Source organism: Antechinus flavipes, chromosome 1 (genome assembly GCF_016432865.1).
Source record: "Antechinus flavipes isolate AdamAnt ecotype Samford, QLD, Australia chromosome 1, AdamAnt_v2, whole genome shotgun sequence".
NCBI classification, from domain to species: Eukaryota; Metazoa; Chordata; class Mammalia; order Dasyuromorphia; family Dasyuridae; genus Antechinus; species Antechinus flavipes.
Genome location: NC_067398.1, coordinates 715,345,523 through 715,372,965, shown reverse-complemented (window position 1 = coordinate 715,372,965; position 27,443 = coordinate 715,345,523). Strand labels below are relative to the sequence as shown.

Genomic DNA, 27,443 nt, shown 5'->3' with positions numbered 1-27,443 from the left:
GCCCGCCTGGCCGCCTGTGGAGGGGACAACGGGGAGGGGGGGGCGAGGAGAGGGGAGAACGGGCGGGGGCGGAGCCTTTCCGGCATCCCCAGCTTTGATTGGTTCATATCGGGGTCGCCTGCGGGGGCGCGGCTCTGAGCCCGCCCGGAGGCGCGGCGGGCCAATGGACGCTCTTCGGGGGCGGGGCCTCGACGACGGCTGCGGTGGCGGCGGCGGCCCCGGCGGCGGCGGCCGAGGAGACAGCGGAGGCGGCGGGCGGGGCCGGGCCGGGCCGGGCCGGGCGGGCGATGGCGAAGAGCCGCGGGGAGAACGGGCCGCGCTCGCCGGGGCCGGGCGGGAGCCTGTCGGGGACCCGGGAGAGCCTGGCCCCGGGCCCGGACGCGGCCTCAGCCGCCGACGAGCTCAGCTCGCTGGGTTCCGATTCGGAGGCCAACGGCTTCGCGGAGCGCCGCACCGACAAGTTCGGCTTCCTCGTGGGCGCGCAGGGAGACCCCGGCGCGTGAGTACCGCGGCCCCCGACGTTGTCGGGACCCCCTACGTTGTCGGGACCCCCTAGCTGGGACTCCTCCCCGCCAAGATTCCCCACCCTCCCTCAGCCGTGAGCCTCCGTGACTCCTCCCTTCTCCCCCCTCCCTGCTGTGACCTCTCCTCGAGACTGCACTGACCCCCTCTTTCCCCCCTCCCCGCTCTGTCGGGTCCCTCCCCCACTGGGATTCCGCCCTCCCGACACTGCCAGGACTCCCCTTTGCTGGGACCGCCCCCCCTCCCGGAACCCCTTCCCCACCCCCCCTCAGCTCTGCCCCTCCAGACAGCTGGAACTCTGCCTCCTCCGTGACCCCCAAACTCCTGAAACACTCTCCGCCAGCTCTGATCCCTTCCCCCCTCCCGTTTCGGCCCCCTCCACCCCTGAAATTGCCAGGAATCCCGTGACTCCTCCGGAGACTCTTGCGAGCCCTCCCCCGCCGTCAGGACCCGCCGTGACACCCCAAACTTCCGGGGACACCCCTCACCCCTTCCAGACCCCCGTGACCCCGCCCCCGCCGAGCTCCTCCCTAAACTCTGGGGACCTCCATCCTCCCCCTCCTGCGGGAGACTGCCGGGACTTCTCCCGAGAGTGCCCGGCCCCTTCCCCCAGACTGCAGGGATTACCCCTACTCTTGCTGGGACCCCTCCCCTCCCTCTGGCGGGAGCGCACGTGACCCTCCCCCCTCCCCCCGGGCATTCCCTTCCCTGCCTCTACCCACACCTGGGGACACCTGGGGCAAGGACGGCGGGACGGGGACACCCGATCCCTGCCCCCTTCCTGTCCACCTGCCCCACCCCCAGGGATGCCCCAGCCACCGCCGGCTCCCCTCCCCGGCCCCTCCCCTCCCCAGCTTCTCCCGATACTGCTCCCTTCCCACAAGTCCCGGGCCTCCAGCGCCCCCCACCCATCCCTGCGGAGACAGACCCGTGCCCCCCCTTCCCCCCGTCTCCCAAGCCCCAAGCGAGGAAGGTTCCACCGCCAGCTCCTAAGGAGCCCCTGCTCGCCATGGACCCCCCTGGGCCACACGCCCCCTTCCCTGGGATTCAGCCCGTTATCCACCTCTGGATGCTGCCACTGCCAGGAATGAGACTTCCCTCCCCCAGGAGACAGCCCCCTTTCCCCGTGGGGACCCTGGAGGCTCCCTCCGGCCCCTCCCAGCAGAGTCTTCCCGGAGAGCGCTCCCTCCCTCCCCCCTCCCCGGCCCTGGAAATCCCCCCTCCAGACAGCTCCACTCGCCCTTCCCTGGAATCCCCCCTCTCTAAGCGTGAGTCATGAAGACACCCCCGGGAGCACCCCCTTCTGGGAGGGAAGCCTCCCCGCTGTCCAGAAACCTGTCAGCTCCGGCCCCTGCCCGGGCTCCCCCCAGAGGGGCCGTTTTCTCTGCCTTCCCCTTCCCCCCCCCCCCCCCCAGCTGTTGTCTCCCTCTTGCCTCCCAGATCTGGATTCTCTGTCCCCAGAGCCACCCGGGCCAGCCCCAGCCTTCCTCATTCTCCCTTCCCCTCCCTGGTCACAGATGGGCCCCGCCCCCTGGTGCTAGGTCTCATTCTGCCCCCCCAAGAACTAGGTCTCATTCTGCCCCCCAAGTGCTAGGTCTCATTCTGTGCCCCCCAAGTGCTAGGTCTCATTCTGCCCCCCAAGTGCTAGGTCTCATTCTGTGCCCCCCAAGTGCTAGATCTCATTCTGTGCCCCCTGGTGCTAGGTCTCATTCTGCCCCCCCAAGTGCTAGGTCTCATCCTGCCCCCCAAGTGCTAGGTCTCATCCTGCCCCCCCAAGTGCTAGGTCTCATCCTGCCCCCCAAGTGCTAGGTCTCATTCTGCCCCCCCAAGAACTAGGTCTCATTCTGTGCCCCCCAAGTGCTAGGTCTCATTCTGCCCTCCAAGTGGTAGGTCTCATTCTCCCCCCCAAGTGCTAGGTCTCATTCTGTCCCCCCAAGTGCTAGGTCTCATCCTGCCCCCCAAGTGCTAGGTCTCATTCTGTCCCCCCAAGTGCTAGGTCTCATTCTGTCCCCCCAAGTGCTAGGTCTCATTCTGCCCCCCAAGTGCTAGGTCTCATCCTGCCCCCCAAGTGCTAGGTCTCATTCTGCCCCCCAAGTGCTAGGTCTCATTCTGCCCCCCAAGTGCTAGGTCTCATTCTGTGCCCCCCAAGTGCTAGGTCTCATTCTGCCCTCCAAGTGGTAGGTCTCATTCTGCCCCCCCAAGTGCTAGGTCTCATTCTGTCCCCCCAAGTGCTAGGTCTCATCCTGCCCCCCAAGTGCTAGGTCTCATTCTGTCCCCCCAAGTGCTAGGTCTCATTCTGTCCCCCCAAGTGCTAGGTCTCATTCTGCCCCCCAAGTGCTAGGTCTCATCCTGCCCCCCAAGTGCTAGGTCTCATTCCCCCCAAGTGCTAGGTCTCATTCTGCCCCCCAAGTGCTAGGTCTCATTCTGCCCCCCAAGTGCTAGGTCTCATTCTGCCCCTCAAGTGCTAGGTCTCATTCTGCCCCCCCAAGTGCTAGGTCTCATTCTACCCCCCCCCCAAGTGCTAGGTCTCATTCTGTCCCCCCAAGTGCTAGGTCTCATTCTGCCCCCCAAGTGCTAGGTCTCATCCTGCCCCCCAAGTGCTAGGTCTCATTCTGCCCCCCAAGTGCTAGGTCTCATTCTGCCCCCCAAGTGCTAGGTCTCATTCTGCCCCCCCAAGTGCTAGGTCTCATTCTGTGCCCCCCAAGTGCTAGGTCTCATTCTGCCCCCCAAGTGCTAGGTCTCATTCTGCCCCCCAAGTGCTAGGTCTCATTCTGTCCCCCCAAGTGCTAGGTCTCATCCTGCCCCCCAAGTGCTAGGTCTCATTCTGTCCCCCCAAGTGCTAGGTCTCATTCTGTCCCCCCAAGTGCTAGGTCTCATTCTGCCCCCCAAGTGCTAGGTCTCATCCTGCCCCCCAAGTGCTAGGTCTCATTCCCCCCAAGTGCTAGGTCTCATTCTGCCCCCCAAGTGCTAGGTCTCATTCTGCCCCCCAAGTGCTAGGTCTCATTCTGCCCCTCAAGTGCTAGGTCTCATTCTGCCCCCCAAGTGCTAGGTCTCATTCTACCCCCCCCCCCAAGTGCTAGGTCTCATTCTGTCCCCCCAAGTGCTAGGTCTCATTCTGCCCCCCAAGTGCTAGGTCTCATCCTGCCCCCCAAGTGCTAGGTCTCATTCTGCCCCCCAAGTGCTAGGTCTCATTCTGCCCCCCAAGTGCTAGGTCTCATTCTGCCCCCCAAGTGCTAGGTCTCATTCTGCCCCTCAAGTGCTAGGTCTCATTCTGCCCCCCAAGTGCTAGGTCTCATTCTACCCCCCCCCCCCAAGTGCTAGGTCTCATTCTGCCCCCCAAGTGCTAGGTCTCATTCTGCCCCCCAAGTGCTAGGTCTCATTCTGTCCCCCCAAGTGCTAGGTCTCATTCTGTGCCCCCCAAGTGCTAGGTCTCATTCTGCCCCCCAAGTGCTAGGTCTCATTCTGCCCCCCAAGTGCTAGGTCTCATCCTGCCCCCCAAGTGCTAGGTCTCATTCTGCCCCCCAAGTGCTAGGTCTCATCCTGCCCCCCAAGTGCTAGGTCTCATTCTGCCCCCCAAGTGCTAGGTCTTATTCTGCGCCCCCCAAACAAGGAAGAGGGGGCACAATCCCCTCCCCTCTCCCCCATGTGCATTGCCAGGGAGGGGAGAGAGCGCTGAGGTGTCCAGCCCTCACCCCCAGCTGTGCCCTCGGATCTTCAAACAGGGGGCTTTTGTCGCCTCCACTTCCCACCGAGGTGGGTGCCCCGGGCTCTCCCAGCCTCAAGCATGTATCGAGGCACGTGGATGAACAGCTATGGACCCCCCCCCCCAGCATTCTGCAACCAACCGCACCTCCCCCCATCACCCCCCACTCCATAACACACTCCTCCTTTCAGAGCCTCCTCCCCTACACATAGCCTGCTCTCTTGCCCAGCCCCCAGCCCCTCAAAGGCAAAGCTGAGCTCCAAGGCTGACATGCAGATGTTGGCTCCATGGCCCCTCCCCTCCCCCACGTGTGCCCCCCCTCCCCCCGGATGTTAAATGCCCGTCCGTTATTATCTGCCCTGCACGTGCTGGGCACGCCCTTTCCCCAGCGGTCCCAGACCTCCCCGGCAGGCCCGCCCCAGGAGGAGAAGCGTCCGAGGCAGGCTGGTGGGGGGGGGGCTGCTTCAGGGGTCCTGCTTTCCTATCTCCCCAACTGTCTCCTGCCCTGAGGGCTTGGGGGTGCTGGCACCCACCTTCCTCAGACGGGATGCTGTGGTGCAGGAAGTCCGCTTCCCCTGCCGGCACGCTGTCAGGGCAGCCCCCGCCCTGCTCCCCACTTCCTGCGTGCCCTGCTCTTCTCCTGCGGTGACACCCCGATGCCCGCCGCGGCTTGTGCCCAGGGGAGGCCGGGGGGTGCAGATTGCAGCCTGGCGGTTTCCAGAATGGGGAACTGACCCCCGGAGTGTGGGGAGCGCCCCGGGGCCACCTGCGTCTTCCAGGGGCTGAGGGCGGACGGCCCCTCCTGGGGTTCAGGCCTGTGCCCTTTGAGCAGTCAGGGAGGGAGCCACTGGTGTTTGTGGCAGACACGCCTCCCTTTGGCTGGAGGGCCGGAGGCAGCCGGGGAGAGGGCTCCGTGCCCCAGGCCGGCCTCCTAGCCCCCGCCTGGGACGTTTGAAAGAGCGAACGCTTGGAAGAATCTGGAGGGGCGAGGGGGGCCGGCGCCCCACTGCAGATGGGGAGCGTAAGGATGCCCCGGAGCTCGTGGCCAGGCTTGCCAGGGTCAGGAGAGAGCCCCCTGGGGCTGCCAGCGAGGTCTCGGGGAGCATCATGGGAGCGGGTGCTCCCAGGACGAGAAGGCCTCCCCTCCCCGTCGCACTTTCAGGGAGTGCCGACGTTTCCCACCGTGTGGGGGAGGGAGCCTGCGCCCAACAGGCCTGACTGCAGTGACCCAGGTGCTGGAGCCCAGGACCCCCCCTACCCCCCCCCCCCAGCCTTCCGAGGACCCGTGGGCCAGGGGCAGAGCAGCCGCCCGTGGCGAGGAGGTGGGCCTGGCCCGCCTGCCTGGGCGTTCTCTGGCTTCTCGTCACCGCCGTTGGCTGTCCTGCAGCAGATGGCTCTCCCTCGTTCCCCTGGGCGCCTGCTTCCTGCCGGGCCGCTGGACCCCAGGGAGCCTCGGTGAGGCCAGAGGTTATTTCTGTCTTGCCGGCCCATGGTTCCTTCCCACCCCCTCAGTCCAAGATGGCGGCCCCATTAGCTGCCTGCAGACTTCCTATGAAGGGCGTCCTGATGGAGGGGAAAGGGGGTCTCCCAACGGCAGCCCACGTCCCGTCCTCGTGCGGCCCCCATGAGACGGGCTCGGGGCTGCAGTTACGGCGGGGGATGGGGGAGCCCCGCCGTCCCCTCCGCTCCCCTTTCCGGCCTCAGAAGGAAAGCTGGTTTGGCGGCCACGTGGGGTGTTGCCGGACGAGCCGGAGCCCACTTAGCAGGGCAGGGGCCGGCTCGCAGCCGCTGGGAACGCGATGAGACCGGTGGGACCCGTTTGGTGTTTACGGCCTCCAGACGGCCAATGGTACCTGGCCCGAGACCAGCATCCCCTGGGGGAGGAGCTGCCCAGGCCGAGCCTGTTTGGGGGCCACGGCCTCCCCAGGGGCCCGGAGAGCCTCGGAGCAGCGCGTTCACGTAGCCATTCGTTTCCACCTGTGTGGGGAGCGTCTGCCCCATCGGGCCCGGGCTCTGGAGGACAGAGGATGAGAGGCCGGCCTCCGGCCTCCAGCAGGCAGCCTCCTGAGGGAGATGAGCCCTGGAGCCTCTGAGGAGAAAGTGATAAGTGTGGGGAGGGGCCAGGTGTCCCGGGGTTCTGAGGAGAGAAAGATGGCGTTTGGCTGCAGGAGGATCAGGGCAGCCTCCCCTCGGAGGGGGATCTGAGCCTGGGGAAAGGGCTCGAATTTCAGCAGGTGGCCATAGGAAGCCCGAGAAGGAGGGGCCCTCCCTCGCCCCTTCCCCTCTCCCCCGGTGCCTTCGTTTACCCCTTTGTGATGAACCTTCCCCTCCTAGCAGCCGAACTCTGCCTTGCAACAAAGAAAAGCTGATTGATTGATAAAGCAAAGACTGTGTCAGGCTCCGTCCTGCCCCGGCAGCCCCTTCTCTGTGCTCCGCGCCTTTTGGTGGACTTCGGGCCTAAGGGCCGCGTTTGTTTTCCTGATTCAGTAACTTCTGTTCTTTGGGTCCTTTGTTCCTCTACCTCACTTCACAAAAATCTTCCCAGAGTTCCTCATTCACCATTTATGACTCAAAAGCGTTCCATGGGCTCCCTCGCTGCTTCCCGGGTCAGGCTGCTCATCTTGAGGCTTTTGTTCTTCTCTGCGGCTCTCTTGCTGTACACGAGGGGGATATTCCTTGACCTCACTGACCTTCTTGCTGTGCACGCGACCCCCCCCCCCCCGCCTTTCCTGGGGGAGCCGAGCCCCCGCAGTCACATGGGGAGTTCTGGCCAGGGAATCGGATACTCGGCGAGCATTTATTAAGCACCTATTTGGGGCCCTCCCTGATTGAACAACCTGAAAAGCATTCCCTGCCCGCTTTCTAATGGAGGAGATAATCTGCCCGTATTTGGATGTACACCAGATACCAAGAGGCAGATAAAAGGTAATCTTAGAAGGCGGGCCCTGCCAGCCGAGGACAAGGACTGGGAAAGGCCTCCTGTCCGAGGGGGGCCCGAACGGAGACGGGAAGGAAGAAACCACCAAGATGGCACATGGGCTACCCTGTGGGAGAAATGGAACGGGCCAGAGGGCAGAGGCAGGGGATGTAGCGCGATGGCTGTCACTGGAGTTTGAGTAGGAAGGAAACCAGGAAGATTACTCGGTCACGTGACTGAGCAGGCCGAGGGCTTTGCAGACATTACCCCGCTTGAGCCTCAGATGACCCTGGAAGCTGGAGGACAGCTGACGATGGCTCTTGTGGGGAGGGTGGATTGGAGAGGGGAGAACCTTAAGTCAGAGAGACCAGTTAGAAAGGTGTGGACCTGAACGGGGCTGGCTGGCTGGGCAAAGAACGGGAAGAGCAGGGTTGGACAGGCAGAGACGGCAAGATGGGGCAAGCGGTCAGACAGGGTCGGTTGAGCAAGAAGAATAAGCTGAGGAGGAAGAGGAGATTGAGGTTCCAAACCTGGGAGACTAAAGAGATGGTGGCCCCTTGGCAGAAACCAGGAGGTCTTCAAGAAAAGTGGGGAAAGAGAATGAATTCTAAAGGATTAGACATGTTGAATTGGAAGTGTCTGTTGGACCCCCAGATAGATGAATTAAAAAGCATTTATTAAGCACTCACTGTGTACCCTCAGGAAAGTGAAAGGGACCTTACCTTCAATGACCTCCCATTCCAAGGTAGGATTTATTAGGTGGGCTGAACTACAGGGTAGATGGAAAAGCCTCAGAGTTCAAGGTTTTAGTGGTAGGCTGGAAGAGGAGGCCCAGAACTCTTTAGATTACATCCGTGGGTCAGATGAAAGTGCTAGAGAGACGGAGGGGACAGAGGCAGTGGAAATATTAAATCTGGAAACGATAAGGCCTTAGGCACAGTTGTAGGCAAGATGGTGGTCATCTGCCTCACAAATAAGAGTTGGCAATTCCCATCTTATCTAAGCTTTGTGAAAGATAGTCTCAAAGGAGCCCACGTGACCTGGGTACCAAGGAGAGGGGAAGGTAAAGTGGAAAGGGTGCCCCCATATTGGAAATGCCCAATAATATTTGGTGATGGAGGACTGGGAACCAGAGGAGAGGAATCGGGGGTGGAATCTAGTGGGAAGGCAAGGAGACTAGAAGTGGAGCAGAGGATTGTGAAATAGCAGGTAGGTCAGTGTATGGTCAGGTTTGTGGAAGGGAGAAAGTCGGTCTTTCTGGAAAGACTGGAAAGAGATGGAGAGGCTGTTTTAATGCTCTTTGATCCTCGTGGTAATAAAACTGCCACTAAAGCACAGATTTAGAGTCGCAGAAGAGTAGAACTGGAAGGGACTTTGGACGTCATCTGGTGCAGCGGTTTTTAATTTTGTTTTTTTGGCAGATAAGGAAACTGAGGCACCGGCTTTCCTCAAGGCCCTACAAGTAGCAGAACTGAGAATCTAAACTAGATCTCATACTGCCAAATTAGATTATTCCATTCTGCCTGAATGAAGCCAGGGGCTGGTCAGGACCTAAAGTCTTCCTGCCCCAGCACCCCCAGGGGAGAGCCAATCTTAGTCAAAGAAACAGGGAGAAGCTTAGGGGAGACCTTGTTGCCTTCTCTCTGTGCCTTATGCTGAGGACAGGGAGGACCGGGGGGACAGCGAAAAGCAAAAGAATCACCAAAGTCCAGGGATGGTCTAAACGTAAAGAAGCAAGATCAGCGTTCTTTTTTTCCCCTCTTCTAATTTTGTCTGTCTGTATCTATTTTCAATCAAGAATATTTACTTTTCTACAATTGAAAATAAAAGTAAAACAAAATCCTTATTACAAACATGGATAACGAAGCGGAACAAATTTCCGCATTGGCCACGTCCCCGAACCAAAAATACACATCTGGCTCATTCTGCCCTGTGAGCATTTCACTTCCCCTCTCAGGAGGTGAGTAGCATGTATCATCATTAGTCCTCTGGAATCAAGTTTAGTCACGTACCGATCAAAATCCCCAAGTCCTTCAAGTTGTTAGTTTTTTACCATGTTGTTGTCTTTGTATAAATTGTTCTCCTGGTTCCGTACCAGTTCATCCAAGTCTTCCCGGGTTTTTCTGAAATCGTCTCGTCTTACAACACAGTGACACCCTTTCAGATTTCTATATCTCAATTTGTGCAGACGTACTCCTCCGTTTTCCATTCTTTATTATCTCAAAAAGAGATATTTTTATACAAAAAATATCTTAAAATTTTAGATGACTCCTTCTATTGATCTATCCCTCCCCCTAATTCCTCTTCCTCTCAACTTTCCTTTCTATTTTTCTATAGAATGAAATGTATTGTGCACATCACTTTGCCTGCCTTCCTTTGACCACTTTAGATGAGAATGAGTGAGATTCAAGTGTCACCTGGCCCCCCAACTTTCTTCTTTTTTTATGTAGATTTTTCCTCACTCACCTTCCTTTCTTTTCCCCTCTAGTGTATTCCTTTTCTTCTCTTTTTTCCATTCTTCTTTTAAGATCATGAAGACTTAGAATCACTCCCAGACCTCGTCTTAGACTCTTTCTGTGACCCCTGATGATGATAGGATTCAGAGGAAAAATGTATATCATCCTGCTTACATTGACTTAATAGTCTTCCAAGCGTGTTGGTGTTTGCCTTTTTATGCTGCTTGTAATTACTGTTTTTTGAACTTGAGAATTTCTGCACCGCTCGAGTCTTTTCATTAGGAGTGCTTGTGTTTCATTAAAGGTCCATTTTTCCTCCTATAGGAATGGATTTCATTTTTCCGGCTAAGTTATTCTTCATGATAAGCCCATATCCCTTGTTGTTGGGACTATCCCATTCCAAACTCTCCATTACTTTTTCGTTGTGGCTGCTAAATCTTGTGTGATTTTGGTTGTGGCTCCTCAGGACTTGAATTCTTCCTTTCTGGAGGTTTGCAATATTTTTTCTTTGCCTTGTAACCTCTGGATTTTGACTGTAACATTCTTGGGAATTTTATTTGTGTTTTTTAAGAAGGTAAATGATAGATAATCTTTCTATTTCTATTTTACCCTTTGCTTCAGAGAGGTCTAGACAATTCTGTTTGAAGATTTTCTTTTGGTCGTGATGTTCATGGAGCCTAATAATCCTTAAATTTTTTTCTCCTCAATTTATTTTCTAGGTTATTTGTTTTTGCTATAAGATATTTAACATTTTTTTCAATTTTTTTCCCTGTTTCTCCTAATCTTCTAGAATCATTGGCTATTACTTGACCCATTGTGATCCGCAGGAGTTTGTTGCTTGGCCGTTATTTTGTACCTCTTGTGCCAAGTTATTTCCTTTCCAATTCTTCCTTCCATGACTCTCATTTCTTTTCCAATGTTTTTCTCGAATGTTCTCATTTCATTTATAAAAAACATTTTAAGCATTTTTTCCCATAAAACTCTTGATCACTTTTAGAAATTGTAGTTGAATTTATTTGCCTTTGAAACTTTGCCGGTAGAAGTTTTGGACTCATTGTTTGCTTCTGAGTTTGTGTCTTGACCATTGCTGTTAACATAAGGCCTTTCTGTAGCGGATGTTGTTTGTTTTTCCAGTCTATTTCTTGACTTTGGACTTGATGTTAAGGTCAGGCTCTGTATATTTCTGGGGAATTTTTTGCGGGTTGTGTTTTTCTAGGAGCTCAGGACCTGCTCGGGCGGGGGCCTGCAAGCTTTGGGCCAATCTGAGGCAAAGTGGATGGCTACTGCACCTCCCCCCACGGGAACGTACATGCTTCTGACCTTGTTTGGGATCGAGGTCTAGGCCTTCGCAGTCTGCTGCTGAGCTCAGCTGCCGCAGGCCACCTAGGAAGTCCTGCCGATGGCGGGGACAGAACGGCAGGCTCCCTTTGGCCCGGGGTTCTTGTCCTTGGTCTTCCTCTGCAGGTCTAGATTTGGACGTGAGACCCTGACCCGCTCCTATGTGCCCAGGCCCTTCTGCTGGGCGAGCCCCTGAGTCTGTCCTGGATCTGTGGCCCAGAGCTGGGCAGTGGAGGACAGAGCTGCCATCTGGCAGGGCTCAGAGACGCCCCCTTACCCTGGCACATGGCCTTTCCCTACTGAAATGCAGTCCAGGGTCCACACACCTCGGGGTCTTCCGAGCCGGACAACCTGGCTGTGACTTTTCTTGGATTCTCCATCAGGATTCGGTCTGAGCTGATTTCTTTGCTGCGTGTTTGGGGAAAGGGGGAAGGAGTTCCTTGGACTGCTGCTGTTCTCTTGTGGTCAGGTCTGAGTAAACCCAGAGGGACCGCGAGCATCCAGATGAGCATCCGCCGCTCCCAGGGTCTCTGCTGAAGGAACTGGGGACTGGTGACCTGGAGAAGAGAAGACTGGGAGTGATGGGGGGCACTTTTGAGCCTTAGATTTAGCACCTGAAGGGTTATTATTGAAGTGGGCAGAAAGCGGAGGTGTGGAAGGCAGCTTCCAAGGGGTAGATTTGGGTTCCCAGGAAAGAGAAGCTCCTCACAATGAATTCTGTCCCCCGAGAGAGCGGGCTGCCTGGGGAGGCGGCAGATGGGCGGGACGAGCCCTTGTCGGACACTGTAAATACAGAGATTCCCGTTCACGCAGGCTTGGGACGAAAGAGCTTCGAAGGGCCTTTTCGGCTCTGAGCTTCCCACACACAGCCAGTGCTCCGCGCTCACATGACTTCATGCATTTGTGTGATTTCCTCAGGAGCCTCCTTTTGGCTTTCGCATTGGCAGCTGGGACACAGTGAAGAACATAAGCACAACGGGCTCTGGTTGGCGGAGCGGCCGGGGTCTCACGCGGTGCTTGGCTGATCCCCCCCTCCCGTTGTAGAGGAAGAAGCCCCCCGTGCGTTTGCTGAATGTTTTCAGTGTTTGCCTTTAAAATTCAAGTTTGGTGTGTGAAATTACACCCCCAAAGCATCCTCTAAGTCCTGTATCAACCTCCCCAATCTTGGCCTTTTCTGACTATAAAGTCCCAGCATCTCCCCTGGTTTTCAGAGGGCAGCTGGAGAGTGCCATCTGCCATCTGCCGGGGGGAAGCTTACACACTTAGGTTTGTTTGTTTGTTTTTGCTGAGGTGATTGGGGTTAAGTGACTTGTCCAAGGCCACACGGGACATTTTAGTTTTAAGAACTTGATCTGCTGTCGGGTATTTATGGGCTGTAGAGTTCATGTGTTATGAAAAGTGAATATTGTTTGGAATCATGGTCTTTATTATTATTATTATTATTGAGATGTTAGCATGAAAGGCCCTGGATGGAAAGAATGACTAGGGAGAACAAGCGTTTTGCACGTGACCAACTTTATTTTGTGTGCTGCCGTGATGTGGGTTATTTCTTAGTCACTCTGTTAGAAAAAGTACATTTAGAATGAATGTTTTGTTATAAAATTACAAAAAAAAAGAGCCTTTTCGGCCTTCTCGCGAAAGGTGACCCTTATGGGTGGTAGCTTAACCCCCTGTGCCCATAGGTTCCTACTTTTGCCTTTGTTTTCGAGGAACTTTGTCCCCCCCCCCCCCCGAAAGCTGAGGATGGACCTGATTTGCTGCAGCGAGATCGAGGCTGTCCTTTCTCTGAGGAGATCTGGGCTCCCCTGGAAATCCTTCCTTTGCTCTCTTCCTCTTCCGGATGTCCGTATGCCTCCGGGTTCCTGGTGCCCGCCCGGGGCTGGGTCAGTGGCGGGCGAGTGGCTTCCCCGCGCTGGGCTGGGGCGGTCTGCGGAGGGATCCCGGCAGACTGAGTCACTTGAGCCTGGGTGCTCTCTGCTGTCCCCTCCCCGGGCAGCGAGCAGCTGGGGCCCGCAGCTGAGGAAAGAGCCGCCCTTTGTGGGCCTCTGGCGCGAGCCCTTGTGGAGGCTGGAGAACATCTCCCCCCTCCCACCCTCCTGACTCGTCCCTTTGAGGGCTGAATGAGCCTTTCTCCCTAAGAGTGGCTCCTTCCTGGCTCCATCTCACAAGCAGATTCTTCCCCGTGGCAGAGAACTGACCCCTTCTAGAGCCCGCAGTGAAACGTGCCGAAGCGTCAGCGGCCTCCGTCGGGGGCAGGTCCTGCCCGAGTGCCCCGTGCCCACCGCGCCTTCCCTGGCTCTGAGTCTGGGGTCAGGCTCCAGCACCCCCCGGGGGAGACATTCTGCCTCGGCCCCTCCCTCGTGTCTTCCAGAGAAGGCTCTGCTTGACCATCCGAAAGAATGAGGTAGAGGCCAGAGCTCTGACTGCTGGGAGCTGAGTCCCGAGGGGTCCCCCAGCTTGCCGGGAGATAGTGAGGAAATGCCCCGAGGAATGGCCAGGCGGACGCCGGGCAGGGACTGGCTTCCTTCCTCTGGTTGCCCTCTCTGCCCCAGGGCCAGATCCGCAGCCTTGTTCCCCATTCCTGGCCAGCCCCGTCACCCCCACTTCCCATCCTGGCTCTTGCCTTTGGCTCCTAAGTCGGGACCTGAGCTTAGCCGGGGATGATGGGATGGCTCCTTCGTGAGAGCTTTCTGCCGTTCGTGCTGGTGCCAGGATGGCCCGGGCACCTCGAGGATGCCCAGGGCTCCGCTGCTGAGAGAGCTGGCCAGCCTCGGGTTCCTGCCGCCCTGGGAGCTTGGGTGTGGGATGGAGCGAGCTGGTGTGATCCTCCGGGAGCAGGTTAGCCCAGCAGAGCAGGTGGCAGAGAGAGAACCTGAGGAAGGGGGAGCAGGTCCCCGCCCCTCCCTGCCCTGGGGCACGGCACTCCCTGGTGGGACCTGGGGAGGAGCCGAGTGGGGAGACCACACCCACCGGGGGGGGGGGGGGGCGCTGAGGCTGAGAGGGGAGACCCCGCTGGCTGAGGGCGTCACTTGGCAGAGAAAGCCAAGGGAGCCAGAGAGCGGGCAGGACCCAGGCCTGCAGCGGAGACAGAAGCGATTTCCAGCCCTGCCGGGGGAGGGTCCTTGGGGGAGCGGGAGGGCGAGGCAGAAGCTGCCCCAGGCCCCATCCTGCCCCCGTCTGCACTTACTGCCCGACCTTGGCCCAGAGGCTCGGCCCGGGGGCTCCGTTCCCCCCTCTGGGCTCGGGGCCACGGTGCCTTGGGCTCCTGGCCCTTGACCTTTGTTCCTTCCACCTCTTTCAGTCTTGGGACTTCAGAGCAAACAGCTGCCGTTTTTCCTTCATAAGCACTTTTCCCTCTAAGGTTTTTTGTCTTTTTTAATCGATGCTTTTTTGTTTTGGTCCTTCCCGGCCCCACGGTCAGCCGTGGCTTCGGGCAGAAAGAGCCGGTGCCCGTGTGGGAAGGTGTCCGGCTCCTTCCTTCCCTGTGGCCGCCCACCCTGCCGGGAGGCCCGCGCTGCCCCCGAGGGCTCCGAAGTAACATTCGGTCCCTAAATCGATAAAGATTCCGCGGCTTCTCTCGCTCCACGTAGCTGCTCAGCGCAGGAATCGCCCCCTGGGTTCTGCTCGCTGCGCCTCCCTGTCAGTCACAGAAGTCGGCCCGGCTGGGTTTCTCAGGGGGCGGTCACCCATCAGACCCCCAGCGCCACCCGGCCAGCCCCGCTCTCCTTCCCCTTCTTCCCCGCCCCCGCTGCGGTGCAGAGCCGGGCTTGCCTTGGAGGACCCTTCATTGGGGGGGGGGGGGGCCTTTCCCCGGTTCAGACTCCGGCCTCTGAATGATCGGGGCCCAGACTCCCATTTCCTTCGGTGATGACTCCTCGGCTCTCGGCCAGCAGGAGGACCCGCGGCCCTCGCCGCCAGGCCCGCGCCCGCCCAGGGTTCGGCCTGCCTGGGCTTGTCGCCCCGGCACAGCCTTTGGGAGCCCCTCCTGTCCCGGAGGTGCTGGAGGAGGCCGGAAGGAGAATTAGTCCTGTTTATATAGTGAGTGAGCGAGTGAGCGAATCCCTTACAAGAACAGTGGGGAGGGGGGAGAGCAAGCACGGCTCTCAATGGACGGTGGGAGAAGTGAAGTCCTTTGCCCACAATCCGCCGCTGGGAAGCGCCTGAGGCCAGAAGTGCCGGCCGGTCCCCGCCGCCAGGGCTGGGCACAGGAACTGCCCGTCCCTTTCTCCCTTGGCGCCTTGTCCTGCGCCCCTTGGGCACGGCCCGACGGGCCCCGAGTGTCCTGTGGGGAATGCTGCTGACCTTTCTCGGTGACCTGGTCCTGGCGCCTCCGGGGCCGGGAGGACGGTTCTGAGCACAGTACGCCAGGGGGCTTGGGCTTGGTGCCCCGCCCCCACAGGGCCACCCCCTCGAGGGTTCCGTCTCCCTTCCCCTTCTGAGGGACTGCAGGGCTCTAGAGCATTGGAGCGGGGCTCGCCTTTCAGGGCTGTCCAGCCTCGGGGTCAGCTGCCAACCAGGACTTGCGGGCTACCTGTGCTCGCCGGCTGTCACACCTTCCCCCCAGACCGCCCTCAGCCCCTGGGAAGCGGCCCTTCCTGATCCAGCGCTCTCTCACTTTCCAGAAGGTGAAATGGAACCTGAGAAGGGAACTGGGAAATGGGACGTTGGAGCTGAGCTGGAAGCGGGGGATTCAGTTCCTCTGGGCAGGGCTCCCCCCCCTCCCCCGCCGAGGCCCTCTGATCTTTTTTGGGAACTTCACCTGGCCGGACCCGTGGCTCCCCTCCAGCGCCCACGAAAGCCCTTTGTTTGTCAGGGGAAGGAAGCGATCGGCTGGAGGGCCGAGCCCGGGCTCGCGGCTGCTTGTCAGGGAGCCAGGGCCCAGAGGGGGTAGGGCTTGGCAGGAGGGGCCTGGGCCCGGCCGTGGGGGGGAGGGGGCTGCTGCTCAGTCCTGGCCTCCCAGGGACCTCCTCCCGCTTCCCCATTCTCGGGATGGCTCCTCTGAGGGAGCGCTGGCCGGGCCCGCTCCGAGGCCTCTGAGTCAGCCTGTTTTCCGAGGACTCCACCCTCCTCCTGGCCTTTGAAAGCCAAGCAGAAATGAGAGCAGGGACTGCCGGCGCTCCCTTGCAAGCCGCGTCTCCCTTCCTGAGGCCTCCCCCCGATTCCCCGGCGAGCTGGGACGCCTCTGGTCTCGGGCCCTGGCCGGCTCTCGGGCCCTGGCCGGCTCTCGGGCCCTGGCCGGCTCTCGGCCCCTGGCCGGCTCTCGGCCCCTGACCGGCCTCTCGGCCCCTGACCGGGCTCTCGGGCCCTGACCGGGCTCTTGGGCCCTGGCTGGACTCTCGTCTGGGCCGTTTCCCACATGGGTGTTTGTGTGACGCCTCGGGGTCGGGCCCTCGGAGAGCTCCTCTCTGGCCCTCAGGGTGGGCAGGGGGTTACGGGTGCAGCCGAAGTGCCTGGGCCAGGGTCTCACAGCCTAAGGCTCCGCCCCTCGTGGCTCCTGGCCTAGCACTATGTCCGCGGCCTCCACGAAGGCTGAGCAGAGAAATACACTCCCCGGGCCCGGGCTCCTCACCGTGGCCTGAGCTCAAGGGCTTCGTAATCTACGGGAGGGCAGGCTGCGGAAGGGGATAGAAAGGGAGAGTCTGAGGGGTGGGCTGCCCGCAGGGGGCGGACCCAGCTGGAGGGGTGCCAGGTAAGGTGGGGCCGGGGCTTGGAGGGCCTAGGGAGAGCCCAGCTGTGGGCGGCCAGGACGGAGCTCAGGGTTTGTCTGGTTGTCGTCGGGCGCGGGGACAAGACTGGTCTGGCCGGTAGAGTAGCCGAGGCCCTCGGCAGGGGCCTGCGCGGGAAGGCCAGAGTCACGGCAGGGGGCATTGGTCAGTCCCCGGCCGGCCCCAGCTCGCTTGGCCACCCGACGAGAGCCCCTCCTAACTCTCCTCCGGGCCTGTGCTCCCGGGCTGCGAGTTCTGAGGCTCCGGGCCCGGGCAGAGGGGGCGCCAGGGAGGCGGAGTGGCGGGCTTTGGCCCCTGGGGGATGTGCCGCGGGCAGCTGGCAGGGGCTGGGCCAGGGCTCGCGATGGAGCCGTCGGGGTCTCGCGGGGAGTCGTCCCGGACACGGTCCCGAGAGGCCTGGCTCGGGGCCCCTGCTCCCTCGGGGGCCGTGATCCTAGGGTGGATAACGGGGACATCAGCCTTTCCAGGGCCCCATCTGAGGCTCAGGACCAGAGGGGAGGGAGGCGGGGGAGTCCAGAGCAGCCGGGAGTGGTGGGTTTGGCCGGGAGCCCCTGCTGGGCCGCGGGCTGGAACGTTTGTGCATCTGACTCACAGGACCTTTGTGAGAGTGGGTGGAACCTCTGACCGCAGCAAGCGCTCGTAATGATGGGAGAGGCCGGGCCCGGGGGGAGCCCTGTCTCACCTGGGAGAGGAGGGGGGGGGACGTGAAGCAGAACCTGGGTTCCTCACCCAAGGGCCGGGCCCGTGAATGGGGGGGAGGCGGGCATCACCCCCGCATCATCTGTGGCCCCCAGAGGACCTCGGGTTGGGCGCCTCGGCGCAGGGAAGGCCCGGCTGGGTGCAGGGGGACCTCTGACCCTGGGCCGGGGGCCTGGGAGGCTGCCCGTGGGGTGAGTGGGGGGCCCCTCTGCCGGGACCCCCACAGCCACTCCGACAGGTTCCTTTTGGATTTTCCCAGCGGGCCCAAGGCTGGTTTTTAGGGGAAAGGAAAGTGCCCGAAGGCCCCAGCCAGAGCTGCCCCGGGAGCTTCAGGAGAAGCAAGGCCGGAGTTCATGCTTTAGTCTAAAGGCCAAAGGGCTGGAGCAGGCCTTATCTCCGGGTCCTCCCTGCCAAGCTGGAGGCCCGGGGTCAGTGACCAGTCACTTGTAGCAAGCGCGGCTGCCTCGGAGTGGGTGTGACCCGTCCTCTGTGGCCCTTCCCTCTGGGGCCGTCCCCGGCCTGGTGAGCCTCTCCCTTCTCAGAGGGGAGTCTGGCCGCCTGGGAGGGATGCTTGGGGGGCCCTGCAGAGACTAGAACGGGCAGCACCTGGGGGAGGGGGTGGCCTTGAGGGGTGGGAGATGTCGGACAAGGCTGCTCCAAAACGGGGGGAGGGGGAGCCCAGAGACGGGCACGTTAGCCCTGCTTGCAGTCTTTGGGGGGATCCGTTACAGGAATGAGAAGCAGCAGGAAGTACGAGGCCCGTGTGAGAACCCGGGTGTGCCCGTGTGCGCTCTGTGGGGCCGGGGACAGGCCGGAGTCGGGTGCTGAGCTGTGCGGGAGGTGTGGGGAGCTGGAGGTGGGGGGTCTGTGAACCCCGGAGAAGAAAGCCAGTCGGCTTGGGAGCTCACGGAGAGAAAGCGGCGGGAGAGCCGGGGGTCCCGGACCGGGAAGGGGCTGCGCGCTCATCCCTTCATTTTACAGACAGGGAGACTGAGGCCCAGGGGAAGCCTCAAAGGTGACCAAGGCTGTCGGGCTTAACTCGCTTAAGCTTAAGTCCAGGCCCCGGCCACCAGGCCCGGCCAGCCCCTGCCTCCTGGGGGGGGCAGTGCCCACGAGCTGGGTAGCAGGAGGGGCCCTTTGCCTGCAGGGAGGGAGGCAGCTGGGCGGGAGCCTCCTAGAAGCTGAAGGGGGCGCCGAAGGGCGCAGAGGGCATGGGCACGTGTGGGCCGGAGGAGCTGCAGTGGGGGGGCCCAGAAGCCGTTCCTTGTGCTGGCGCCGGGGGCTCGAGCGCCTCCAGAGGCCGGTTTGGGGGAATGAAATTTGAGGAATATTGTTCCCTCCCGAGAACCCACATGGAACGGGACCCCCGCGGGCTCGGAGCGCAGGCCGCCCGATTTCCCGTCGATGGGACGCTGGGGTCTCTTCTCTCCTTTTTGGCAAATTCTGGCCATCGAGTCCTCAGGAACCCCCATGGGGGAGGGGAGAAGGGGGCAGGGCATGGCGCACTTGGGGCTGACCCCCCGAGCCGGAAGCCGGGGTGAGCCCCCATCCCTGCCACCTTCTGGAACAGGGGAGAGGGAGAAGCCTTTCCCTCTTAGACGCACGAATCCGGGAGGGTTTCAACCTTACTGGGTAATTAAGCAAAACGTCACATCAGCAAAAGTGCGTACAAAGCTCGGCTGGTCAGGTCTGCCAGGCTGGGGCTGGCGCTGCTGCCCGCCAGAGCCGGGTTGGGGGGGGCCTTCCAGGCCCCGTCGGAGCTGCGGCCCCCACGGCTGCGAAAAGCCCTCGCTGGCAGAGTGGGACATAGAGAGGGGCGTGGGGCAGGGCGAGGGGCGGGACATAGAGAGGGGCGTGGGGCAGGACGGGGAGGGGGGTGCGGAGCAGGGCGAGGGGTGCGATGTGGAGGGGGGTGCGGAGCAGCTCCTCGCCGCTTCCTGGAGGAGACCACGCTGGCCTCCGGGGGGCTGCTCTAGCCCCCCCAGCCAGCAGGCCCCATTCCCAGGTGAGGGGCACCGAGGGTGTGGAAGCTGGGCCCGGGGGCAGCTCCGGGGACTAAGGGCTGACACGGATTGCGCGAGGTGCCCGACTCCGCGTGACTCGTGTGGGGCCTGCTGCCCCCTGGGCCTTCAGCGCTTCCCTCCTGCTCCGACAGTCGCTCCCCGGGGACCCCGGCTCGGTTACTTCAGCTGTCAAATGGACTGATACCGTCCTTGCCCGCCCAGGAGGGGGATTGTGGTGAAAGCCGGAGGTGCTTTGTCAGCCACGGGAGCCGTTGTGCCGGTTGCCTGGGGAGCCTGCACCTTATCTCCGGGGGTCTCCTGTTACCTGGGCGCGCCGTGCTTTAGCCGCCCGAGAACAAAGGGTGCGCTCCTGGGGAAGCCCGGGGGCGGCTCGGCTTTCCTCTCCCTGCAGGAGGGGCCCCTGCTGTGAGGCAGCCGGAGACTGACCGGGAAGCTCCGCAGTCCCTCGGCCGGGGAAGGCTTGTGAGCATCCTGGAGCCCCCAGGGCCCCCCGTCCCCCGAGGCCGCTGGGCCCCGGGTCCGTCCCAGCCTGGGGGGGCTGCCGGGGAACCCGGCCCCTCCTTCCTCAGAGCTGGGCCCGGCGGGGAGCCTGACTTTCCAACGGGAAACTCGGCGTTCCTTCCGCCGTGCCCTGGGCGGTGTCCTAGGTCCTGGGCTGGGAACCTGGAATCTGGAGGAAGGAGGAGGCCGCATAAGCCCCCTCTGAGACAGCCGGGGAGAGGCCGGGTCATGTGGCCGGAGCAGCTGACAGGCGGGGGGGGCAGCCCCTGCTGCGTGACCCCGAGGTCCCTCTCGGCCTCTTGACGCTGGCCCCGCACTGGGCGGGGCCGTGGGGGAGGGGTCTCTAGCTCTCCTTTTCCCGCACTGACCCGGAGCCGTCTTTGGGACGGGTCGTTCTGGGAGCTACCGGGAAGGGCAGCGGGGAGGGGGAGCCCCGGCTCCGGAGGCCCCTGGCGGTGCCGGCCCTGTCTGCTCCCCAGGACCGGTTCACACTGGGCTGGGGCTCGTGCAGAGAAGGGGGGGAGCCGTCTGTCGTCCCGCCCGGGCCCGGGCCGTTCCCGGGTCGTGGGGCCTCCTGGGACGGGTCCCAAAGAGTCCGTCAGTGAGCTGCAGCCTCCCTAGGAGAGAGAGACGGCGATAAATCGGCACCACGTGGTGGGACCAAGGGATCGAGGGTCCTCGAAACGGGGAAGTGTTTGGGGGCGATGATGGGAGCTCTGATCATGGCGGTTACGCGGAGCGGGTCCTGAGACCGAGGCAGCCTGAGGGGTTGGAGGCCGGGGGACGGAGGCATCGCAGGGGCGAGGGAGACCTGCCGGCAGGAGGTGACGCGCCTGGGGAGCAGGAACCCCAGAAAGGAGACTGGGAAGTGACTCCGGGGGCAGGGCCGCAGGCCACTGAGGGGAGGGGGGAGTCTGGCCTTGGTCGCCTTGGGGCAAGGATGGCCAGCATGGCGGACGTCCCCGGGCTTCCCCTCGCCGGGCTTGGGGCTCCTCGTGGGGGCCGTCGTTCACCCCCCTCCCCCCGGCCCCGGCGGCCCCGAGTTCCGGCACTGCCACGTTGGGTCCGTCCTTCCCCTGACGGCGCCGCCCCCCAGTCTCTGCTCCTCCCCAGTCTCTACTCGCTGTGCGGGCCTTTCCCCTCGGGGGCTGACCCGGGGCCAGCAGCGCCCCCCAGAGGCTGCGGATTCAGCTGGTGCTTCTCTTCCCTGGGAGTCGCTGGGACTGAGGAGAGACCCGGGCCCGGCTTACAGATGAGGAAGCTGAGAGCGGGAGAGCCCACGGGGGGAGGGGGAGCTGGGACCACGGGACGCCCCGGCTCGAGGAGGATGCCGCGGTCAGGAGGGGCCCCTGCTGGGAGGGCCGGCGGCCGTGCTCTGACCCTGACGCCATCTGCTTTTTGCTCCATAGAGTGGAGGAGGTGCCCCTGGAGGTGCTGAGGCAGCGGGAGTCCAAGTGGCTGGACATGCTCAACAGCTGGGACAAGTGGATGGCCAAGAGGCACAAGAAGGTGGGTGAGCCAGGCGGCCAGTCAGCGGGCCTCCCGGGCTGGGGGGGCGTCCGCCGTGGTCGGGCAGGAGGGGGGCGGGGGGAGCCTGGTAAGGGGAAGCAGCTCCGGGTGACCTGTGGGCGATGTGCCCGCTCCCGGCCCGGATCTGGGGCTGCCCCTCAGCGGCCCTCCCCCCCCCCCCCCGCCAACCACGGGGCCCCACGAGGCCTTTCAGGACAAGCTGGGAGAGGCGCTGGCGGGGCCTTCTCCTGCCGGGTCCCGGGGGTCCCACTCACCCATCGGGTTAGAAGAAGGGCCGAAAGGCCAATGGGGAGGAGGCTGAGGCTGCCGCCCACCTGGGGCCGCCTCCAGAGCCTGGGCTTCCCGAAGGGCTTTCCTGAGCGGCCGGGTTCCCGGTGACCCTGGAGCCCATGGGGATCCACTTAACCCCACCCCCCAGCCCCTCAGTCTCCCCTCCCCAAAGGTGGGTGAGGCCTTTCGGACCCGGCCAACATCCCCTGGGGGCTCCCGGTGCCCTGAGGAGCAGCCGCCCCTGGGCTGGAGGGGCCTCCGGGAAGTCTCCGCTAGCTGGGGCAGGGGGCGTCCCACATGCCTGTGCCCGTGAGGGTCCCCAGCCAGGGCTGCGGCTTCCCACTTCCCTTTGGCCCTGGGGCTCCTTCCCTGGGAAATGAGCCCATTTGCCCCCGAGACCTCTGGGGGGACCCCGACATGGGGAGAGCCGCCCCGGGGCCTCTGCGGCCGCCCCCCCTTCTCTGTCCCAGCTTCTGAGCCCCGAACTGTGGCGCCGCCAGGCTCTGCTCAGTGCCCGCCCAGGACCCCGGTGAGCTGCCTCCGTGCTCCCCCAGGCTCTGTTGGGTGCCGGGGGTCGGCCCCTGGAGGCATGGGCTGGGCCCCCGTGCTCCTCCCCTGTCTCTCCCCATCTCGGAGAAGGTGTCCTGGGGCGTCCCGGCCTGAGGCTACAGCCCCCCCTGGGCCCCCTGGGCTCCAGGCCCGCCCTTCACTTCTGGCGGCCGGGGCCCGTCTCTTCCTTGCCCCCTGGGCTCTGGGGTGGGCGAGGGCGGGGCAGGGGTGGCTGACGATGCCCTGCGGGGAATGGCGGCGAGGGCTGTTCAGGGGGCAGACTGGCAAGGGAGGGAAGTCCGGCCCCGGCGGCCTGCTTGGCTTGGGGGAGGCAGAGGCTGAAGGACTGGCCCGGGAGGTCGCTGCCGAGATCATGCCCGGGGATCTCTGCCCCGTCTCAGGTCTCTCTGCTTGGTTCTCCGCTCCCTGGCACAGGGCTTTGTCCCCACCTCCGCCATCGCGCTCGGGCGGTCTCCCAGAGTGTCCTTCCCGCTCCTCGCAGAGGCCGTTCCTGGGCTGGCTCTGCCTCACCCTGCAGCCCCCCCCCTTCCCGGCACCTGCTCCCCACCTGAGGCCCCGCCCCGTTGGTTACGCAATCGATTTCCACCCTTTAATTGAGACTTTAACAGTGAAACTGTCGGAGCCGGGAGAGAGCCCAGCCTGGCTTCCCCACGGGCCCTGCAGACCTCCCGCGGGACATCCCTGGTTCCCGGCTGGTTTTTCAGGGCCCCGGCGGCCTGGGTGGGTGCGGAGGGGCCGGGGCTGCCGGCCGGGCAGTGACCGCCTTCACGTTGCCCCCTGCCCCCCACTCCTCTGGGCCGGGGGCTCGCAGCAGTGCTCTGGGGGCCCCCTCCCTGCCCCCCTCTGCCTTCAGCAGCAGCTCTCGCTCCCCAGATCCGGCTGCGGTGCCAGAAGGGGATTCCGCCATCCTTGCGGGGCCGGGCCTGGCAGTACCTGTCAGGAGGGAAGGTCAAGCTCCAGCAGAACCCTGGGAAGTTTGACGTAAGGCGCGTCCCTCCCCGCCCCCCTCCCCCCCGCCCCCAGATCCGGCCGAGCGGCCTCGGAAGCCCCCCGGCCCCCGGGAGTTCTGTGCCTTAGCGGGGAGGAGAGGCCGTGTGGGCAGCTGAGGCAGAGGAACGATGGGGACAAAGGGCCGGGGAGGGCAGCCCTGCAGCCGGCAGGCTCGCGCACCGTGGGCACGCCTGCCAGGCGTGCCATCGGGTGCCCCCTGGTTGCTCAGGACCTCCTGGCTCTCTGAGCGGGCTGACGCCCAATGGGATGAGGGCAGATCTAGGGCCTTCCGTCCCCTGAGACCTGAAAGAGCTGAGGATCCTCCCGGGGGGAGGGGAGGCCTGGCTCCCCCAGTCAGGATCCCTTCTAGGAGGGCGAGCGGGGGGCCCTGACTGAGAGGCCCCCACAGGGCCTCGGGGGGTGGTTCGGGGTCTCCCTGCCCTGAACGCCTGGGCCCGGCCCCGTCTCTCCCCGTGCCCTTTCAGGAGCTGGACCTCTCACCGGGGGACCCCAAGTGGCTGGACGTGATCGAGAGAGACCTGCACCGGCAGTTCCCCTTCCACGAGATGTTTGTGTCCCGTGGGGGCCACGGGTAAGCAAAGCGGGCCTGGGGGGGCCCGGGCTCAGGGGGGGCTCTGGGAGCTGGGGGCTCCGCGCAGCCAGGAAGCTGGAGCCCTCCCGGGCCTCGGGTAACTGCTCGCCGACTCCCCGGACACGGGCCGGACTCGGGCTCCCTGGGGCGGCCTCCTGGCTCTTCCCGGGTGATCTGGTCAGAGGTGCCGGCTGACCCCGGAGGCCCCTGGGCCGGGCCCTCACTGCTCTCCCCCATAGCCAACAGGACTTGTTCCGCGTGCTGAAGGCCTACACGCTGTACAGGCCCGAGGAGGGTTACTGCCAGGCCCAGGCGCCCGTGGCAGCTGTGCTGCTCATGCACATGCCCGCCGAGGTAGGCCCGGGCCCTGGGCACCTGGTGGGGGGGGGTCCGGGGGCCCGGGGGGCCGAGGCCTGACTCCTCTCTCCCTGTGGCAGCAAGCCTTCTGGTGCCTGGTGCAGATCTGCGAGAAGTACCTGCCGGGCTACTACAGCGAGAAACTGGTGAGCCCCGGGTCTGCCCACCTCCCAGGGGGGAGGGGAGGGGATGGTTGCCCTTTGCGTGTTCCCTGTACGTGTTCCCTGTGCGTGTTCCCTGTGCGTGTTCCCTGTGCGTGTTCCCTGTGTGCGTGTTCCCTGTGCGTGTGTGTGTTTGCCCGTGTGCGTGTTCCCTGTGCGTGTTCCCTGTGCATGTTCCCTGTGCGTGTTCCCTGTGTGCGTGTTCCCTGTGCGTGTGTGTGTTTGCCCGTGTGCGTGTTCCCTGTGCGTGTTCCCTGTGCATGTTCCCTGTGTGTGTTCCCTGTGTGCGTGTTCCCTGTGTGTGTGTGTTTGCCCGTGTGCGTGTTCCCTGTGTGCGTTCCCTGTGTGTGTGCGCATTTGCCCGTGTGCGTGTTCCCTGTGCGTGTTCCCTGTGCATGTTCCCTATGTGTGTTCCCTGTGTGCGTGTTCCCTGTGCGTGTGTGTTTGCCCGTGTGCGTGTTCCCTGTGCGTGTGTGTTTGCCCGTGTGCGTGTTCCCTGTGTGCGTGTTCCCTATGTGTGTTCCCTGTGCGTGTTCCCTGTGTGCGTGTTCCCTACGTGTGTTCCCTGTGCGTGTTCCCTGTGTGCATGTTCCCTGTGTGTGTGTTCCCTATGTGTGTTCCCTGTGCGTGTTCCCTGTGCGTGTGTGTTTGCCCGTGTGCGTGTTCCCTGTGCGTGTGTGTGTTTGCCCGTGTGCGTGTTCCCTGTGTGCGTGTTCCCCATGTGTGTTCCCTGTGCGTGTTCCCTGTGCGTGTGCGCATTTGCCCATGTGCGTGTTCCCTGTGTGCGTGTTCCCTGTGTGTGTTCCCTATGTGTGTTCCCTGTGCGTGTTCCCTGTGCGTGTGCGCATTTGCCCGTGTGCGTGTTCCCTGTGTGTGTTCCCTGTGTGTGTTCCCTGTGCGTGTGCGCGTTTGCCCGTGTGCCCGGGCAGCCCCGGCCCGGGTCAGGGCGCTCACCCCGCCCCCTGCCGCAGGAGGCCATCCAGCTGGACGGGGAGATCCTGTTCTCTCTGCTGCACAAAGTGTCCCCCGTGGCCTACAAGCACCTGAGCAAGCAGAAGATCGACCCCATCCTGTACATGACCGAGTGGTTCATGTGCGCCTTCTCGCGCACGCTGCCCTGGAGCTCCGTGCTCCGCGTCTGGGACATGTTTTTCTGCGAAGGTACGGGCGCCCCTCCCCCCTTGGGCTCTGCAGGGGGCGGGGATCACTCCGGGGGGAGGGAGGGGGCCCAGTCGTCCCACCTGGTCAGTGCCCTCTCTGTGAGCCTCCTTTTCTCCTTGGAGAACTCCCTCCAGCGGCAGGTGCCCAAGACGTGCCCCGGCCTCTGACCTCTGGGCTTCCCTGCAGGAGTCAAGATCCTCTTCCGGGTGGGCCTGGTGCTGCTGAAACACAGCCTGGGCTCCTCGGAGAAGCTCAAGGCCTGCCAGGGCCAGTACGAGACCATGGAGCGGCTGCGCAGCCTGAACCCCAAGATCATGCAGGAGACCTTCCTGGTGCAGGAGGTAAGGGGGGGCAGAGGGCGGGGGGAGCCCACGGGGGCAGAGAGGGACCGGGGGCCGGAGGGCGGGGGGGGCCCAGGGGGGCAGAGAGGGGCCGGGGGGCGGAGGGCGGGGGGGGGCCCACGGGGGCAGAGAGGGGCCGGGGGCCGGGGGGGCCCAGGGGGGCAGAGAGGGGCCGGGGGCCGGAGGGCGGGGGGGGGCCCAGGGGGGCAGAGAGGGGCCGGGGGCCGGAGGGCGGGGGGGGGCCCAGGGGGGCAGAGAGGGGCCGGGGGCCGGAGGGCGGGGGGGGCCCAGGGGGGCAGAGAGGGGCGGGGGGGGGCCCAGGGGGGCAGAGAGGGGCCGGGGGGGCCCACGGGGGCAGAGAGGGGCCGGGGGCCCGAGGGCAGCGCCGGCCCTCATCGGTCTGGCCCCGTCTGGCCCCGGCCCCAGGTGATCGAGCTGCCCGTGACCGAGCGGCAGATCGAGCGCGAGCACCTGATCCAGCTCCGGAAGTGGAAGGACACGCGGGGGGAGCTCCAGTACCAGTCGCCCCCGAGGCTGCACGGGGCAAAGGCCATCAGCGAGGCGGAGCCGGCCCCCCGGAAGGCGCTGGAGCCCTCCCCCTCCATCCGCCTGCCCCCGGGCGCCCAGCTGCCCGGCGCGGGCCCCAAGAGCAGGCAGCAGAAACAGGCCGAGAAGGAGCATCAGAAGGCGCTGAAGGCGCAGGCCAAGCAGCAGAGGGGGCGGCAGCAGCCCCCGCAGGCCCCCCCGGCTCCTGGCGAGGGCCCCGGCCCGGCAGCCGCCGCCCAGGCCCCGGGCCCCAGCACCGAGCTGGCGCCCCTGGCCGCCCCGGGGGCGGAGGGTCCAGAAGCCAAGGACTCGCCTCATCACTCCAAGGAGAGCCTGACTTCCCAGGAGAGTGAGGACACTTACCTGTAAAGGGGCCGGGCCCCCGGGCCTCGGTTTCCCTTTTCTGAAGGGCTGGGAGCTGAGCCAGGGCAGCTAGGCCAGGAGGGGACATTCCCGTAGGCCCTGCCTCCCCAGGACAGCCTCGACCTCCCCTTAGGGCGGCCCCAAAAGGCCTCTGAGACAGAGGGGACCCTGGACCGCAGGCCCCCCTCCCTGGGCAGCTGTCCCCCTTCTCTGCTGGGGCCCCCCGGAGCGAGAAGGGCTGCCTGGCCCCCTCCCCTCAGGCCAGCAGCAAGGACGGGCGGCCCAGGGGCCAGGGCCGCCTCAGCCGCTATTTATTCTCAGTCCCCGAGGAGGATGTCGGGGTCGGGGTCCTGGTCCTGGGGCGCCCACGGGTCACAGTGAAGTCCCCGCTTCCTGTTGCCTGGGGGGAGGGGGCTTTCTTCCACACTCCCCTCTGCACAGGCCGGGGTCAGGCCTCCCCTCCTCAGCCTCCAGCCCTCCTCAGCCTGAAGACCCCGGGCCCTCAGATCCCCCCTCGGCTCCTCCTGTCCTGGGCCGCCCACTGGGCCCACGGGAAGGGCCGGGGCAGGGGCCCACTCCTGGGTGGCGGATGAGGGGTGGGCTCTCTTTGTGTAAAATATGTTTTGTACAGAAATAAACTGGGTTATATAAAGAGCTTTGGGACTGCTCCCTGTGC

At 63.3% G+C, this 27,443-nt stretch overlaps 1 protein-coding gene across 1 annotated transcript; it reads left to right on the top strand.

Annotated features, from left to right (window-relative positions):
- Nucleotides 1-270: 270 nt before the first annotated feature.
- TBC1D10A (TBC1 domain family member 10A) lies at nucleotides 271-27,421 on the top strand. The gene is made up of 9 exons (XM_051973107.1): nucleotides 271-499; nucleotides 21,296-21,395; nucleotides 23,130-23,237; nucleotides 23,732-23,838; nucleotides 24,078-24,192; nucleotides 24,276-24,341; nucleotides 25,328-25,517; nucleotides 25,704-25,858; nucleotides 26,285-27,421. Exons 1-9 carry the CDS (start codon nucleotides 288-290, stop codon nucleotides 26,771-26,773), a joined length of 1,542 nt encoding a protein of 513 aa, XP_051829067.1. The 5' UTR covers nucleotides 271-287; the 3' UTR covers nucleotides 26,774-27,421.
- Nucleotides 27,422-27,443: the final 22 nt, after the last annotated feature.